The sequence below is a fragment of the Nipponia nippon genome, unplaced genomic scaffold (genome assembly GCF_047370975.1).
Source record: "Nipponia nippon isolate SJK-2023a ecotype South Korea unplaced genomic scaffold, ASM4737097v1 scaffold_10, whole genome shotgun sequence".
NCBI classification, from domain to species: domain Eukaryota; kingdom Metazoa; phylum Chordata; class Aves; order Pelecaniformes; family Threskiornithidae; genus Nipponia; species Nipponia nippon.
Window position 1 is genome coordinate 4,441,972 of NW_028262291.1, and position 16,152 is coordinate 4,458,123.

The 16,152-nt window shown below is 42.8% G+C and overlaps 1 protein-coding gene across 2 annotated transcripts; it reads right to left on the reverse strand.

The window, feature by feature from the left end:
* Nucleotides 1-48: 48 nt before the first annotated feature.
* Nucleotides 49-15,099, reverse strand: E2F8 (E2F transcription factor 8). Of its 2 annotated transcripts, XM_087742909.1 has the most exons (14): nt 14,841-15,099; nt 13,893-14,168; nt 13,414-13,570; nt 11,910-12,215; nt 11,069-11,230; nt 9,488-9,625; nt 8,955-9,164; nt 7,985-8,069; nt 7,183-7,705; nt 5,989-6,207; nt 4,976-5,105; nt 4,520-4,836; nt 2,340-3,796; nt 49-1,831 (listed from the first exon to the last, which is right to left on the reverse strand). In XM_087742909.1, the coding sequence occupies exons 1-13, from the start codon at nt 14,877-14,879 to the stop codon at nt 3,623-3,625; spliced, it is 2,736 nt and encodes a 911-aa protein (XP_087599035.1). In that variant the 5' UTR covers nt 14,880-15,099; the 3' UTR covers nt 49-1,831; nt 2,340-3,622. The 2 variants fall into 2 exon arrangements, with proteins under 2 accessions (XP_087599035.1, XP_087599041.1); XM_087742915.1 differs by lacking the exons at nt 13,414-13,570; nt 13,893-14,168; nt 14,841-15,099 and adding an exon at nt 12,507-13,373.
* Between the last annotated feature and the right edge of the window lie 1,053 nt (nt 15,100-16,152).

Genomic DNA, 16,152 nt, shown 5'->3' on the forward strand with positions numbered 1-16,152 from the left:
AGTAGGTGGACAACAATGCAGCCCCTCAGATTACACCTAGAGGGCATTCCTAACGGCCGTCTAATAGATCAGAAATAAAGATTCGGGTTTGATAGTTGCTACCGCGTTGCTTAAATGTGAATCATAAAATAACAGTTCCTGAAATGAGGATTTAATTATAAATGGTCACATTGCCGAAAGCTATTTACCAAAATAATTATTTTTTAAAAAAAACCCTTTTGTAGGAACCTCTGGAACTCAACAATTTTAAACCAAATAGAATTTCATTCAGCAGTTCATGATTTGATAGATGCAACTGGTTTGTCTTTTAGGATACAGAGAATTATGCTTTTCACTCTAATCTTCAAATTTTTATTGTGTTTAAGCATTACGATGACTAATTAATATGGATAATATTAACCACGTCTAATCATTGCAGTTATATTTGCCGTGCCTCCCTGAGCTCGTTGGAAACGGATGATGCTGCAGACGTACTGAAGATGCGGAGACTAACGTATGAGGCACTTAAAGTTTACTTTTTACAGGGTTTTATTTTAAGTGCTTTGAAGATTTAGAAGCTAATTCTCATTTTCTAAAGGGGTGTCTGAATTTAGAAGCTTTGTGCAGCATCATGGACTTTGCTGTGTGTGAGAGGGCCAAGCCCTTGTTTAACCCAAGCCCAGGGGTTAAACACCGGGACTCTGAAGCTGGGAGTCTCCACTCTGGGACTTTCATGGGAGCATAAGGAAATTAGATGCCAAATCCATGTCAGACTTTAGGATTTTAGGGGTCTGTTTGCTGAGGCTACTTTGAAAACTCTTAGGAGCCTATAGAACCATTGACTGTTGAGTCCAGCAAAGATTTTATCATGCAGAGACAGGTCCTTGATGTAAAGTTGGAGAACTATTTTTTTCCTGAGCCGGAGAACTGGACTCCATCCCTTCTTGGTCATTCTCCCCGGATAGTTAATGCAGCTCTTCTGCCTACGTCAAATAAGGCTGAACGCAGAGGTGACGGTGCCATGTGCGCGGTATGAACGTTTCTTGTAAGACGGGAGCAAGGAGGGGTAGGGGCAGGACCGAGCTTGCTGTTGGAGCACAGGGAAAGCGCCGAGAAGCTTGTAGCCACTTTGTGTTTGCACCCTTGGTGTTTGGTAAGTGAGGACCCTTGGCATTTGAGGGAACTGAATCTTCGTTAATCTTCACTCACATCGTGTAGATCGTGTACTTGGATGGATTTGCACCGTAACCAACTGCAGGGAGATCTGTGGAGAAAGATTTTGCCCCAAAATGTCAGCGTTTTCTCTTTGAGTTTGTCAGAGAAATTAAGGGGCAAAGGCAGGGAACAACCTTTAGTTTTCTGGTATTGGGTGTTGCTTCATTTCTGTGCTTCTGTGTCCCTGTGAGGGCACGAGTTTTGTTGAGAGGCTCTTTGCAGCTCAGCGGCACAGCCGGACCCGTATGGGCTAGTTGGCATTTCATATAAGCCCTGGTCCGCTCGGGTTATCAGGACCCGAGACTGAAAGAACAGGCTTGAAATATGCAACTGGAACGTATACATGCATGAATTTTTCTATTCCTGGTGGAGCTAGAATGTAGTGTTTTCTATAAATCAAAGGTAGGGATTAAAAACCACTGCTCGGAGAACTGGAACGCAGCATATCAAAAGCGAAACGAGCCCGAGGATCAGAGGGACTTTCCTAGAGCGTGGCAAGAGAGCACAGCGGGTACTCGGGTCGCGTTCAAGGGTAGGTGAGGCAGGTGGAGAGAGCAGCGAGCTCAGCTAGTCGGAGCGAAATGCAGGTCTTCTGGGGAGCAGCATGCTTGGAGCGGAGAAGCGGTGGCTTTTCAGCCTGCAAAATGAACATGAAAGTCAAGTGGTAGGTGTTACAACGCTGGCGTGAAGAAGCAAGCAACTGTATTTTGACAGGAGCCAAGGGACACTAGGCAGCAAGTCAGAATAACATTCAGCTTTTCAGAATAGAGCACCATTTGTGAGGAAACCGTTTCTCCAAGCCTAATTACTGTAGTTTCTTATTCTGTCAACGGTGGTGTCCAAAAACCAAAGGTTTGGCGTTTGTTTGCTTTGAGTAATGCAAGTTTCTGTAAACCTTTGCCTTTATACTTCTAGAATGAAATTGCTAGCAGGTTTAAGGAAGATCAACCCATTACCACTTTGGAGAAGTAAAACAATCTACTGGCTGCTGCAGTCAGAATTCCTCCATTTTCCAGCTTTTATTCTTCTCTCCCCCTCAGGTAGGAGTATTTCAATAGTTATCCTATTCTGTCCGGTGTATTTTGTATTATAAAATGATTTTGCATTATTAAAAAGAAGCAAGCCAGTTAGTTTTACTATGTTACCTGTGTTAACTGTTTTTTTTTTCACCCAGTCCAAGCCTGACTGTTGGGCATTGCTGGCGTTTTTCCTGTCCTCATGCGGACAGCCAGGCAGGTTTCACCTGGGAAGGCAGATAGATACGCTGTATTTTCCTTTAATTTGTGAGTTATTCCTTGGCATCTAGGATGGGTGTGAGCTGTGCGAGGAGGCTTCATCTTTCTTCCTTCAGCATAGAGGAGACTCTGCTGTACGTATTTAAATTCAGATGGTTTAACTTAACCTGTTTGGTACGAAATGGGAGGAGGGGAGAAACACCAGCTGGAAGCTGACGTTGATCTTGGCTGGAAAGCAGAACCCAACAGCACAGCCTCGGTACAGAAGAGGCAGAGGCGTGAGTGTACACCTTCACATCCTATCGTCTGCTTAGCTTGAAGCCCAAGCTGTGTGACTTCTCCGTTCTGTGACATTTGGACAGCACTTTCCAGAATATTCCAGGGTGATAAGGATACTCTGAATTCCAAACTTCATAACTATATTTTCCTCTAATGGTTATTAGGAGATGTAATCTCTAGTGATAGAGGTCAGACGTCAGATTGAGTTACTTCAGTCCCTTTCTGATGAAATACCATTTTCCCTTCCTTCAGAAGACAGATGCCCCTGTCTGACAAAAAAAGAATGAAAAGATGCCAGGGAATATGCAGTGTATTACTTAACTCGGGCAATTTAATTTGATCAAACAAAAAAAAGTCAAAATTTGAGTTTGATGCAAGTTTAATCTGAACAAATTGATTTAAAAATACAGTATAAATAATTCTTAACTTATATAAAACTTGATTAAGAATTCATTTTTTGTTGTTTTTTTTTTTATTACTAACTTTACAAAAGAGCATTATTGAACATAGGAGCAAGACATTTTAACTATGGACTTTTTGTTAAGACATAAAATATGTACACACTCACAGTACTTTTCTTTGTGCAAAATATGTACTGACTGATAGACTGTACCTTTCTGTACAAAGACAATTTCAGCTTACTTTGCATAGCAGAAAAGCAACACAAAAACCACTAGATACATAACTTTGTTGCTATAATACTTCAGGTAAGCCTTTTGGAAAAATTATTAGACATTAACTTTCTCATTAAGAGCCAGTTTTAATTCTAAGGCATTAATTAAGGCTATTCCAGTACTGAGGTCTTGCCAATACATGTCCAAAACACACATTGTCCATCATACAATCCAAGATGCGTGCAGTGTATTGCCAGGAATCGTGCCTGCTAACACATTCAGCAATCTGATATCCCAAAATTAGTCTTCTGACACTTCAAGTTTTCGTTGAGGAATATACAGAGTTCCTGGAGAGATTCTGTTGGTACCATCTGAATTTGCAGAGAGTGAAGGTACTGTGTTCGGCCCTCCTGGTGTGCGGAAAAAATGTTCTGTAACTGTCTGGGGCTCTTGGGGTTCCTTTGGCACACAAGGCTAAAGAGAAGAGAGAAAATTACTTTCACTTAAGGGGAAGGAAAAAAAAAAAAAAAGTAAATTCTAGTTTTAGGTTTCTAAAACTAATTTTTTTCCCTGAAAATTAAAAACTTCACAACTCTTTACGGAGAGTAATATACCTGTATTCCTTGACATATCTATAAATATACATATATAAAATAAATTAAATAAAAATCTGGTTTCTCTAATTCCTTACTATCTCCTTTTTTTTAATACAAACATATCTTAGGCAATACAGTGTTACACAAAATACACAGACAAATTTCCCATGGAAAAAAATATTTTTTTAAAATCCTGTACAATCCCATCCTATTAAAAAAAGCTAACATTAAACACGAGAACTTGAGAGTAGATTAGGAGGGTAACGAGAAGGAAAGCAACAAATGGACAATTTGTTAATAAGTGTCATCTCAGATCTATGCAAAATCCTCCTTCTAAAAGTTGTCTCTTCACATCTTGTCATCTTCCAGCTGGCTCCACTTCCACAACAAATAAGATACTTGTTCTTCCTTTCTAACCTCTCAGTTATATTGTACTTATACTGGCCTTCACTGCCAGGTCTTTTTGGGCAGTGCTGATTTATAAAGATAAAAAAAAAAAAAAAAGTTTATTTAAATATTTTACTTGCTGTAAAGGAATTGCTGTGCTATACTTCCCACTCAACCCACCACAGTCAAGAAATTGCAATATATTTTTATTTACCTTCTCCTCTTGCAAGTTCAGGTTTTCTGAGCTATGGCTAACATTTTCCGGTTGTGAAGAGACTGGCACGTGCTGAAGAACAGGATTTGCAGGAACTTGCACACCCGCCGGTATTAGTCCTACGTGTTGCAGTGTAAAGTTCAGAACTGAAGAACTTGGATTTTGGGCAGAACTGGTATTGCTCGAATTGAGGCAGGAGGTGCTCAGTACAGGCGCAGCAGCTATAGAAGTTGGTGACAGCATTATATTCAAGGGTGTTATATGAAAAGCAGGAATGTTAACTGCTTTCAGTTCAGATGCTGTCACTGGAATGACACCTGAAACAGAAAAATCAAGTGTTGAAGGGGATTAAAACTTGAGACTCAAGCCATTGTGTTGTGATTTCGTCACCTCGGTAGGACGAATCTGGCCCACAGTCCTTTAAGCCAGACAACTGCGTGCCTATTTAATACTTGCCAGCAATGGGTGAGCTGTAGGTAGTGTGCTGTAATGAACATATCCCAGCTTTCTCTTTATCAGAAAAGCCTGCCTTGTTGCCATGGGTGCACTGAGTAAGAGGAATAAGATAGCCAGATGGGAAAAAAGTCTGAAAAAGAAAAAGACAATGCACCTTTACCCCAAACACGTCATGAACAAAAAAATGAAGTTTTTCTCCAAAGTTGCATCCCCCTTGCCATGTTTATTCTTTATCCTCCATATCCCCAGGGTCCTGCGTTCCATGCCTGTATGACTTTCTGTCTGAAATGAGACAGAAGTGACTCAAGGACACGCTCCTTAAAGTAAGACTGCCCTGCTGTGCAAGAAGTCAGCTGGCTCCATTTCCAGCCGATATCCTCGGTGAGGAACTGGAAATCCATTTGGGATTAACACTGTACAGTTAGACTAGACAAAAGAGAAATCCTGAAAATGAATACTTTTTTTTTCCCCAGAAGAAACATCTGGACCCAGCAATCATCACGTCACCTCACTCTTGGATCGTGTTTTTCATAAGACGACTATCGGCAGACAATCCTTTTGCATTTACAAGTTCTGTTTTTGTCAACAGAACTGTTCTTTATTCAGGGTCTCTACAGTAGTAAGTCTTAACTACAGAATATCAAACTTTACTGATGAAGAGAGTTTCGTGTGATTCTGTTGTAAATCAAGGTATTTGAGGCTAAATATACACAAACAAAGGATGGGGGATGTAAGGGATCTCAACGTTGCCTTCCTCTACTTAGTCTTAGTTGTGACCTTCATCCCCGCTGAAGCCTCAAAGTCACTTCATGTCCTCCTATTTGTTTACTTAATACTGAAATAGAAGTCCTACATTCCTACAAAATAAGGTTTTAAAAGCACACTAAGAAGAATTTAACCAAAGACAATCTATGTGTGTGGTGTTTACTATAGTTTTGTTTCTTTTGCGAAGACTCCAAGTGGTCTTTTCCCAGGGAATGGCAAGATGTGCTGTGGTGTCTGACAAAGCTTACCTCATGAGCAGGAATAGCAAATGCTACAGGTATGTCTTGTTTAGTTTTGATTTTGTCCTCATCTTCTGGAATATCTTCTCTTTTACATTGGTCATAGCAACTTGCTGTGTTTTGATCCAATGTTTCGGTTTTGTTCTGTCTCTCTTCCTGGAAATTGTCTATTTCGGGATTTGTTTGCGAGCTACTGGAAGGCGGTCTTTCAGTTTTAATGGATTCTCCCTTTAAAAAAAGTACATACAAAACCAAAGGCAGACACTGTAAGACTTAACATTCTCAATTACAGGTCTACAATGTTATTTATAAAAATTCTTAACAATCAGGACAGCAAACTTTCTCTTTTCTCCTGACTCCCAAGCTTGGGCTTTAAAAATTTCTTAGTCAATAGGACAACCAGTTCCATGTTATCCCCTCTTGCTCCTTCTCAGCCAGTGGATGTCTGACACCACACATCGTCACAACACGCCGATAACATTTCACGACTGTTTTGGCAAGCACAACTTAAAGCAGCCTCATAATTTACAGAGACACTAAAATATTCAGCAGCAGTACCCGAACCTCTTATTCTTTTCATGTGCTGTATTATCATGCTTACAGCAATCCAACATTAATAGTGTACGACACTGGATAGAAATATTTAGAAGGTATCAGGATTTTGGGACATACCCCATCCAGCGACTTTTGTGTCCACTTTCCCTCCTAAACCCTCTGAAGCTAAGAATGAATGCCAGCAAGATGAGCAACCCAAACTACTCCAGAATCATTGTATCTATAAATAGGTAAGTCTTGACATAATGTTTTTGGAGTTGTTTTATTTTGACTAACATCTGTACGCTTTGACAGGTCTTCTTGGAAATAAATATTTGGAGGGGGAAGAGGGGAACAAGGAGAAAAATACAGCCTGATCCTACGTTTGCCTTTCGAAGACGTGTGTTACATTGCATACTATATATTCTGCCTGATGCTTTGCAAATACCAGCAAAATAATGTGATATTGATATAGAGATATATATGTTTAAACAAACAAAAAACAGCCCCCCAAACATCAGCAAGCACAACAAATGAACGTCATCCCTTCAAGTGTAATGTTATTTAAAACGCCTACACACACCAGTAGGCTCCTAAATCACTTTGAAAATGAGTAGGTGGCAACATCGTTAAGCTGTAAAATGGCATTTTGAAAATAATTTAACTTACCAGAGAAGTATCAAGGCTTTCCTCATCACTTCTATACCTTTTAATTAAGTTATTCTCTTGTAATGCTTGTGATCTTTTAAGGCACCGCTGTGATGAAGTTTTTGATTTGATAGTCGGTCTTTCTTTAGCTGTCAAGGACTTTGTTGGATCATCTGTAGCTATCTGACTGTCCCCTTCCTCAGTGGTTATTTTATTTAATGCTTTTGAATTAATACTCTTAATTCCAGTTACATTAGCACACGGTAGAGGCTGCAACATGAAACTTGGGCTGTATGTTGTCACAGTGTGGGCTTGGGAAGGGTGCAGATATATTGCATATGACACACCAGAATGAGTATGAGGTAGTATTGCTGGTGGGACTGAACTGTGGCTTGGAGGACAGACGGCGCGTGGCTGCGTGAGAGCTGACAGCTGAGAGGGTGCTGCGGTGCAAGGAGGTTCGGGCTTGCGGACTACCTCAGGTGAGAGCAGGTTACGTTCCAAAGCAGATCTTGACAATTTCATTTTCATCTCTTTTGCTTTCCTTAAAACAAAAACAAAACAAACAAAAAAGCCCAATGTATTTTAATACCTTCATACAGAAGTGAATACCCTGACAAATTAGTTTCTGCAATACAAAGACTTAACGTGAACTTGTCCTTCTCAATCCACTGAACAGAAAATAATAAGTGAAAAAAATAGCCTGCAGGATCAGGAGTTACCTGTTTTTGCAGACTATTGCCCAACTCAGACTGAGCATAGCGTTAACTTAATGGCCAGTGACAAAATAAAGCTTCTCACCTTAATACTTGTGCAAACTTACTTTGATTGTCCTTCCAGCTGATGTTTAGTGATTGTTGGAACCTGAGCCATTTTACTTGGGAAAGCTGATAAATTTTGATCAGTGACTGGTTGGAAGAGGGAAAACAAAAGAAAACTGTTAGTACATCAAACTTAGAAGTTAAATTTTGTCTTGAGGAGACTGCGTTATTTAACGTGGCGTACACATTTAATGAGAAGACGCTAAGACTCCGTGTTATCCTCAAACTGCAGCCCAGACTTGATCAATTGGATAGTAGCTTATGTCAAACGAATCTTAAAGCCTCAGCTCCATTTTTTTTCCCCTCCAAAGAGGATACCTAACAAGAACATGAACGCTGATAGGTAATTTTCTGGCAATCGTATGGAATACAGAACTGCTTACATAGTAAGATCTACAGCCCAGTTTCCATACCAAACCAGGGTTAGAGCAGTTCATAGAGAAAGGTACAATATCCAGAGAATCAGCTGTACTACACAAACAGAAGTTTGTAGCCAGTAGGACGTCACGCGAAGTCAAGATAGTGATATGTAAAAAGGGATTTAATATTATTCTTAAACCCAAAATAGTAATATGCCACGCCTTGTGTATTTGGTGTGAAAGAGGAGGCTAGAGTTCCCTACAGCCTGCTGAATTTGTTCCGGATCTCAATAAACATATTTACTTTGTTGCAACTGCGCAAGCTGTGAGTGGATTTGGTCCCCCAAACTGGAAAGAGCTTCTACTAATTGCAGAGCTTACGCCCTGAAGACGGATCATTTTAGCTTTGTTTGCACTATCAATCTTGTAAAGCCTCGGATTTACAGGCAACGTGTATTTTCCCCATCATGTCTACTTTTGACAGTTCTTAAGACATGTTTGTTGTAAGCAGGCGTACCCACACATCTGCTTCTCCCATGAGAAGATGGCAAGCCTGAATATTTAATGCAAGACTACCTCTGAGTTAAAAACAAACTTCGACGAAGATACGTACTTGCACTTATTTTAACTGGACTGGTTGGAGCAGATTGGATCTTTCTTCTGTCGTTTTCTATGCTTTTAACTAACTTTATTAGAGATGGATGCCGAGTGAAGTTTTGCTTTGCTCTTGAAGGAAAAAGGTTTTTTGAACACTGCTCTTTGGAAGAGATGGAGTCTGAAACAGGTGGGGGACAGGTCGTAGAAGTTGTTTCAAGTTTTGTATCTAAAAAGCAGAAAAAAATCCAAAGAGTAAATACATGTCATATGCAGATTCAGTAATTAAAAGCAGTTATTTGAGCCTGGCTTACAGTTATTCAAGTACTAGCAGCAGCAAAAATGGAAATGGAAGAGTCTCAGTATGGGTACATCTACTATGTGGAAATGCCCACTGGTGTGCCCTGCTGCCGGGGACCGGGGACAGTGACGTAGCTAGCAAAGACTTTCTGCTTAGTTTACCTGTCTTTTGGTCAAAAAATTTCTAGCAGAGAAAACAGAGAAACAGTCAAAATCATCAGCAGAACAAAAGGAAATGACACATACACCTACCCTGAATACTGGGCAAGACCTCAGGTCCTGTCCACTTGAATGCTGGTTTTCTACCTCTCTCCTCTGTAACATGAACTTTCTTGATGAGCTCAAGGCTACTGAGAACGTTTGCTATGTCATAAAGTCTCCTAATTTTGGCTGAAATAAAATAAACAAATGTAAAGTATAGCAATTCCGATTCACAAGTTAACATATATCTGATTTAAAATGTTGTAATGTCCTTTTAGCAGCTAGAAGGAAAAATCTTTATAATTTTTTTTATAAGAAGAATTTTGTGGAACAGGTATTTATACTGTGAAATAACATATCACAATATAAAGTTTATATGTTGAATAGAAGGACATAGATACAGATCTAGATAAGAAAATACTGCTAAGTATATCATGCTAAATACAGAAAAAAAACATTTTCAAAACAAGTTAGGTTCTGTGCAATGGCCAAACCTGTACCAATTCTGGAGTGAAAGTAAGTAGGTTAAAAGGCAGGTACGCACCTGCAACGGTGAATATGGGAACTAGGGGGAAGAGACACGCTAAAATCCAACAGGATAACCATCCTGCAGGTTGAGCTATGAGGGAAAAGTTTTAGGCAGCAGGCAAATTACAAGTGACTTCTGGACTGCAAAGTGAATGTGCTTAGGCCAAAGCTTCTGCTACCGAAAACAAAGTCTAGCAAGTCATGGAACTTGGGGCGATGCTTCTTAACCAAGAAGATGGTAAAACTTGTGATACCTGAAATACAGACACATGGATGGAATGCCCTGAAAATGCTTTTATTGTGAGACAGGCCTTAGGGAGGAAGAAGAAAGAATGAAAACGAACAAAACCTTCCTATTGCCTACCCACCCACCCTCTCGATGTTGGCGTGATGCAGTGGAAAGGAAATTATGAACTGAAACCAGCGAGGATGAGTTTTCGCATAGATACAATTCCACAAATAAAGCAATGGAGTCTGTCTGAGAATCAAGGAAGGGTGTAATTTTCAATGAAACCCACAATTAATTCTTGATCTCTCAAGAGCAGGCTCATTTTTGATTATTACAGATACACAGGCCTAGACCTAGAAGTACCTTTTCATTTGAATGGAGAGGAAGAGGAGGAAGCGTGCGGGGAACTGAGAGCAGGGTAAAAGAATGAAGAAATAATTGGCAGTTACAGCACTGGGTTTCACTTCCCCTCCCGTTTAAGTTATTAACAGGACTTTTACAGAATTTCTTTAGATTTCCAACAAGTAAGTTACATGACCAGAACACAGATTTGCATGATTCTGGGGCATCTTTCATGAAATGACGCTGAAATCTTTGACAGACTGCTTGAGGAAAGAGAAATTGTTACCAATAAGCTGCCTTGTGACGTTACTTCAGGAGAGAGGATTTAATGGACTTTTCCTCTTTTGTGGTCATTACGTCATTACGTATCAATGACTATGCACAAGCGGGTCCCTGTGAAAAACTGCGCTTGGTGTTTAGTGAGTTTTTGGAGGCTCAAATGTATTTATGGCAGGAAAAAGAGGATGGTATTTTACACTGTATGAACTAGTACTAGAATAGTTCATTTAGCTTACACTTGATATTTTACTTACTTTTAAACTTGCTTTTATCTAAGTCTTCTAACTGGTCTTCTCCAATCAAGATTTTAGCAGCAACTTCAAGGCTTACTATTTGAGGAGTCGATACAAGAAACAGCATCACAAATTTCTGACTCATCACTCGTAAGGACTTGTCTTTCCTGCTATTTACTGATGCTGCAGCAGACAGGAGAAAGGATTGAAGTATTAAGTGACACGCCAGCTACAAACATTTTTAAAAAACTGAGGAAATGTGTCAGTAACAATTATTTTCAGAACAAACAACGCAGCAACTAGGCAGGGCTGATGTGGACTCCAGAATCGTGCCTCTACATGACAAGAATCAGGTAATTAGGTGGATACCAAGTCTAACTACAAAGAGAGAGTGCAATTCCCCAAAGAGGGAAATGCCCCTGTATGCATTTCCTATTGTCTGAGAACTTGTACTCTTACAGATGCTTAACTGCAGGTTATACAATGTATTTAACAATCCTGAATTAACATTTCCTCCACGAATCAAACCTAAATTAAAAAATAAATTGAGTAATTTATACTTTCGGCTTCTATAATGTTCAACGGTAACAAATCCTGCAAATTGGATTATATGTTGGGATCGTCTGATAGTTTCACCTGATTCCCCCTTGTTCTTGCACTGTAAAAACAAAATACATGTGCAAGAATTGAATGAACCAGAGAACTGAAGGAGCGCAGAGCATTTTCTCACCACAAACAGTTGTGGCACCTTTCAGGCAGTAGCATTTCAGAAAAAAAAAGTCCAACAGATGTTTTTTTCCAAGTTCATAGATATCGATCATTACAAGCACATATTATTCTTGGCATTATAGAGAATTATTACCAGCACGAAATTCCATTCCTGGGAGCTCAACAAAAGACATTTCTGAATGCTCATTTGAGCCGAAAGATCTTGCCATTTCTTCGTTTCTTTCACCATCAAAATCAAATTCATGCTCATACTCTCTTTTCTTGATCATCTGAATTTGTTGCGTATATTTGTTCTCTTCTCCAACTTTTTTCAAAGCCTGCAGGGTTTTGGAGAGATTATGTCGCCCGTGCCAAGCATATCTGTTTTTGGCAAGGCGGCTCACCATGTGTAGGCTCTCTAGCACGTTCACAATGTCGTATATCCGTCTACGTTCAACATCTGAAAAAAAGAAAAGAAAGATGAAGATGACATCTCTACTACATATGTTTTGTCATACATTTACCTGAAACGTGGTTTGCACGGAGAAGGGATCAGTTTCCTATACTTCCCCCTCCTTATAATATACTTCTAAGGCACTTTTGCCAATTCCTCATTACAAAGGTTTCTGAAAATAGCCTTCATAGATCTTGCCAGCAAGGAAAAGAAAACAATTCTTGCTTTAGATATGGAAGGACTTGCTTTTCGACAGTTATACTTGGTTTACAGCATTCCTTAAGAAATAAAACTTACTGTTGCCAGAAGAGCCATTAGATGGGTTTCAATACAGCTTTAAAAAAAAAACAAAGCATTTTTAATTATTCATTGCATCGATTTTAGATCGTCTCATTAAATATCCTTGGAAACTCATGGTAGACAACTGTTTTGTAACTTGGTTTTACATGTTATTCTATTAACACACTGTCCCTTTCTCTTTTGTCTGTCAAATTCTTGGTGTTGACCAGGCGTTTTTTAAAAGAGATGTTATTTTGTACAAACTATAAATAGAATAGACATTTTGTTTAATTTGCAATTCATCCCTCTTCTGTGTCCCCCAACGTATTCTGAAGATACAATGACACCAAAAAATTTCTAGCAGTATGATTTATAACTATGATCAGTGTTATAATCTGTAGAATACTGTAATTTCATAGCTCCTTGATAAAAAGGAGCTTCAGCTTAATGTTAGCAACTTAGACTCTCGGTAGATCATTGGTTTGATATAAAAATAGTGATATAAAATGAGAAATTTAAATTATCGTAGAGAGCAGAAAGTAGCTTCTTGCTTTGATGTCACGATTGGACAGGAAGTTGTGGGTTCAGCTTGAGAAACGCTAGTTCCTGCCGCAAAAATCCAACCACTAATCTTAGCCATCATCTCCAGAGCCAAAAAACTGCAACTGGCTATTTGTGGGATTGGCAATAATTCAGGCGTTTAATATTAAACATAACTCAGTTTCTCAATTCAGGTCACCAAAGAAACTTTAGCTTTTTAAAAGAATTGCTCTAAGAATGAAGAGTTTAAAGCTGAGTTTAAATAAGCTTGAGAGTACACAGTAAGCGTTCAAAATTTTACGGAGCAAAAATGCACTAACGCAAGTGCATTGGTTATTGGCATATTTGTATGAAGAAATATATAATAGCGTATACAGCAACTTACTAAGCTCTTCAGCTACTTCATCAAGGCAAATGTAATTATTCTCTGCAGTGCTGGGGTAATCAGGATATCGAGCTAAGAATTTATGACACAGTAATCCTAGACTTTTCTCTTTGCGACTTGGTTGAGATTTTTCATATTCATCTCCCGATAAGTGCTCCTACACGGAAACAAGAAAAAGAGAATTTGAAATTTTTTACAATAAATATGTAAAGGGGGATATTTAGCAGCTTCATTGTGAGTGCTGTCAAAGGCCCGGCGTTCTCCCTTTCTCCTCAACAGTTGTGAAGTAAAACCAGCAAAACATTACCAGTTGTATGTAACTAACTAGGCAATATCCTTACTTACATTGGGTAAATACTCCAAAATCAAAACTTTTAAAAACATTGTAGTATGTTAATGTATACCTTTTTATACTGAATAAACAGCCTTCAGCTAACTTTACAAAAAAAGTAAATAAAGAAGACACCTTTACAACATACCTGCAAACAGTGTTTTGCCTGTAGGACCTCACTTGTGTTGTTCGACAGTTCCCTTCTCTGTTCTCTGCTCCTAATCTCGGGACTAGCTGCACTAATCAGCATTTTAAGGTTGGAAGTAGGCGTCCATGGATCTGCTGGAAGGATTTCTTTAGGTTTTGGGGGTGTGGTCAGAGGCTGACAGTCAGGCTGTAGCTCTATCAATACCGATTGTGAGGTAGCTGCTTGTTTCAAGGGGGTTTTCAAGACGCTTCTGTATGGCTCAGGAGAATGATTTTCCTACGCACCAAGGAAAAGAAAAACTGATGTTAAAAAGCAGAAGCACTATAATCCGTTTGTTGGTAACAGTCGAAGTGGGATAGAGATCAGCTGCATTTTTTGGGTAGCTCAGAGTCAAAGGTTGCAGTTGGACTCTGAACCAACAAACCCCTTCCCTGAAACCATTTCTGTGACTGTGCCTTTAGCTTAAGACACAGGGCCCGTGATATTCTTGGCCTAATTCTCCTTTTCTTTCCCTCGGGGGAAAATACAGTCAGAGTGAACGGTAATCCGCAGCAGAAAGCTATGAAGAACGACTGAAACCCCTTTTATTAAGGGAAAAAAGGGGGAGTACTGCAGGAAGCAGTACTGCTCGGTACAAAACTGGTGGATAAAGGGGGTCAGGTAAAGCCTCAGGTTCTTCTGCTACGGATAGAAATTAAAGTGAACGTAAAAGGCGCTCGATTGCCGCCACCCAACGTTTTTCGCACGCCTTCGTCCCGACCGAAGGGGTTTCGCGCCCAGAGGTGCTGCGGAGGACGGGCACCCCGGCCGGGCTGTCACCGCGCCGGGCCCCGCCGCCCCGGCCCCACCGCCCCCGCGGGGGACAGCAGCCCCCGGCGGGGCCGCCCGCTTCGGCGCCTGCCCACCGGAGCGGGCACGGAGGAAAGCGGGGCGGAACCGAGGAATTACCTTGTCGCCGGTCCCCATCTCCCCGCCCGCCTGCTGCATTCTCCCGCCGCCGCGCAGCCTCAGGGGGCGACGCTGACCGGTGCCGCCGCGGCGCTCCGCATCGCAGGGTCCCGCCGCTTCTGCGGGGCGGGAGGAGGGAAGCGTTAGGAGGGAAACCGGCGGGGACGCCCGTGAGGGGCCAGCGGGCGGGCAGGCGGCGGCGGCGCCCACCTCGCCCGGTTCCCGCCGCCCTCGCCGCCGCCGGGGAAGGGCTCCTCGCCTCCCGCCTCTCGGACCGGCCCGCGCGCGCCCGGCGGCCCGCGCCCGCCGCCCAACGGCCCGGCCCGGCCCCGCCCCGCCCCGCCCCGCCCCCGGCCGCAGGCGGTGCAGCGCCGCCGATTGGCCGCCGCCGATTGGCCGCCGCCGGCGGGCGGGGCCCTTCCGGGATCCGGTTTAAACATTTGGCGCCACCACTGTGCCCAGAGAGCTGCTTCTCTCTGCTCCTGCTCCGTCGTCCGCCGGCTGCCCGCCCCACCACGCCTGAGAGCCGGCACCCACCAGGAGTGGTGGTGGTGCCGGCGCCGCCGCCCGGTCCTGTCCGGTCCCGCCGCGCGGCCGCTCCCGGTGCCGATTTGAATTCAACCCGCTGAGCCGCCGAGGGAGGGGGGGGCACTCGACCCAACCAATCACCTCGCAGCCCTCCGCCCCGCGCAGCCAATGGGAGCGCAGCGTTGCCGGGCCGCTCCCTCCTCCCGCCGCCGCCGCCGCCGCCGCCGGAGGGGGGCGGTCGGGTCTCGAGCCGGGCCGGGGTTTGGCGGGTTCGCGGCGCGGGAACCGGGGCGCGCGGGGAAAGGCGCGCGCCGCCTCCCTCCCTCCCTCCCTCCCTGCCCCAACGGCCGCTGGCGTGAGGGGGAGCGGGCGGGCGGGAGGCGATTAGCGGGGCGAGCCTGGGCAAGGGCCGCTAATTGGTTTAGCGGAGCTAATTATCTGCCGCCGCTTCTCCCCGTTTGCCAAAGGCCGAGCCGGTCGGTCGTCCCTCACGGCCGCGGCCTGCGACTCTGGCGGCCGTTCGCGGGGTCCCGTGGCCTTTGCGCTCTTTAAAACGACAAAATACCTCGTCGTGGCCCAGCCACCCTCCTGCCGGGGCCGGGACCCCGGGGCCTCGCCGGCCTCCCAGGCTGAGCTTCACCGCCGGGGAAGGCTTCAGCACCTAAGGTGGGCGCAGCCTGCTTCTGGAAACAGAGTCGAGTAACTCATGTGCTCTTAACTGTGAGGAAAAGCACTTATGAAAAAGGAGGAGGGAAAAAAAAGCTTAATAACTCACTGATTTCAC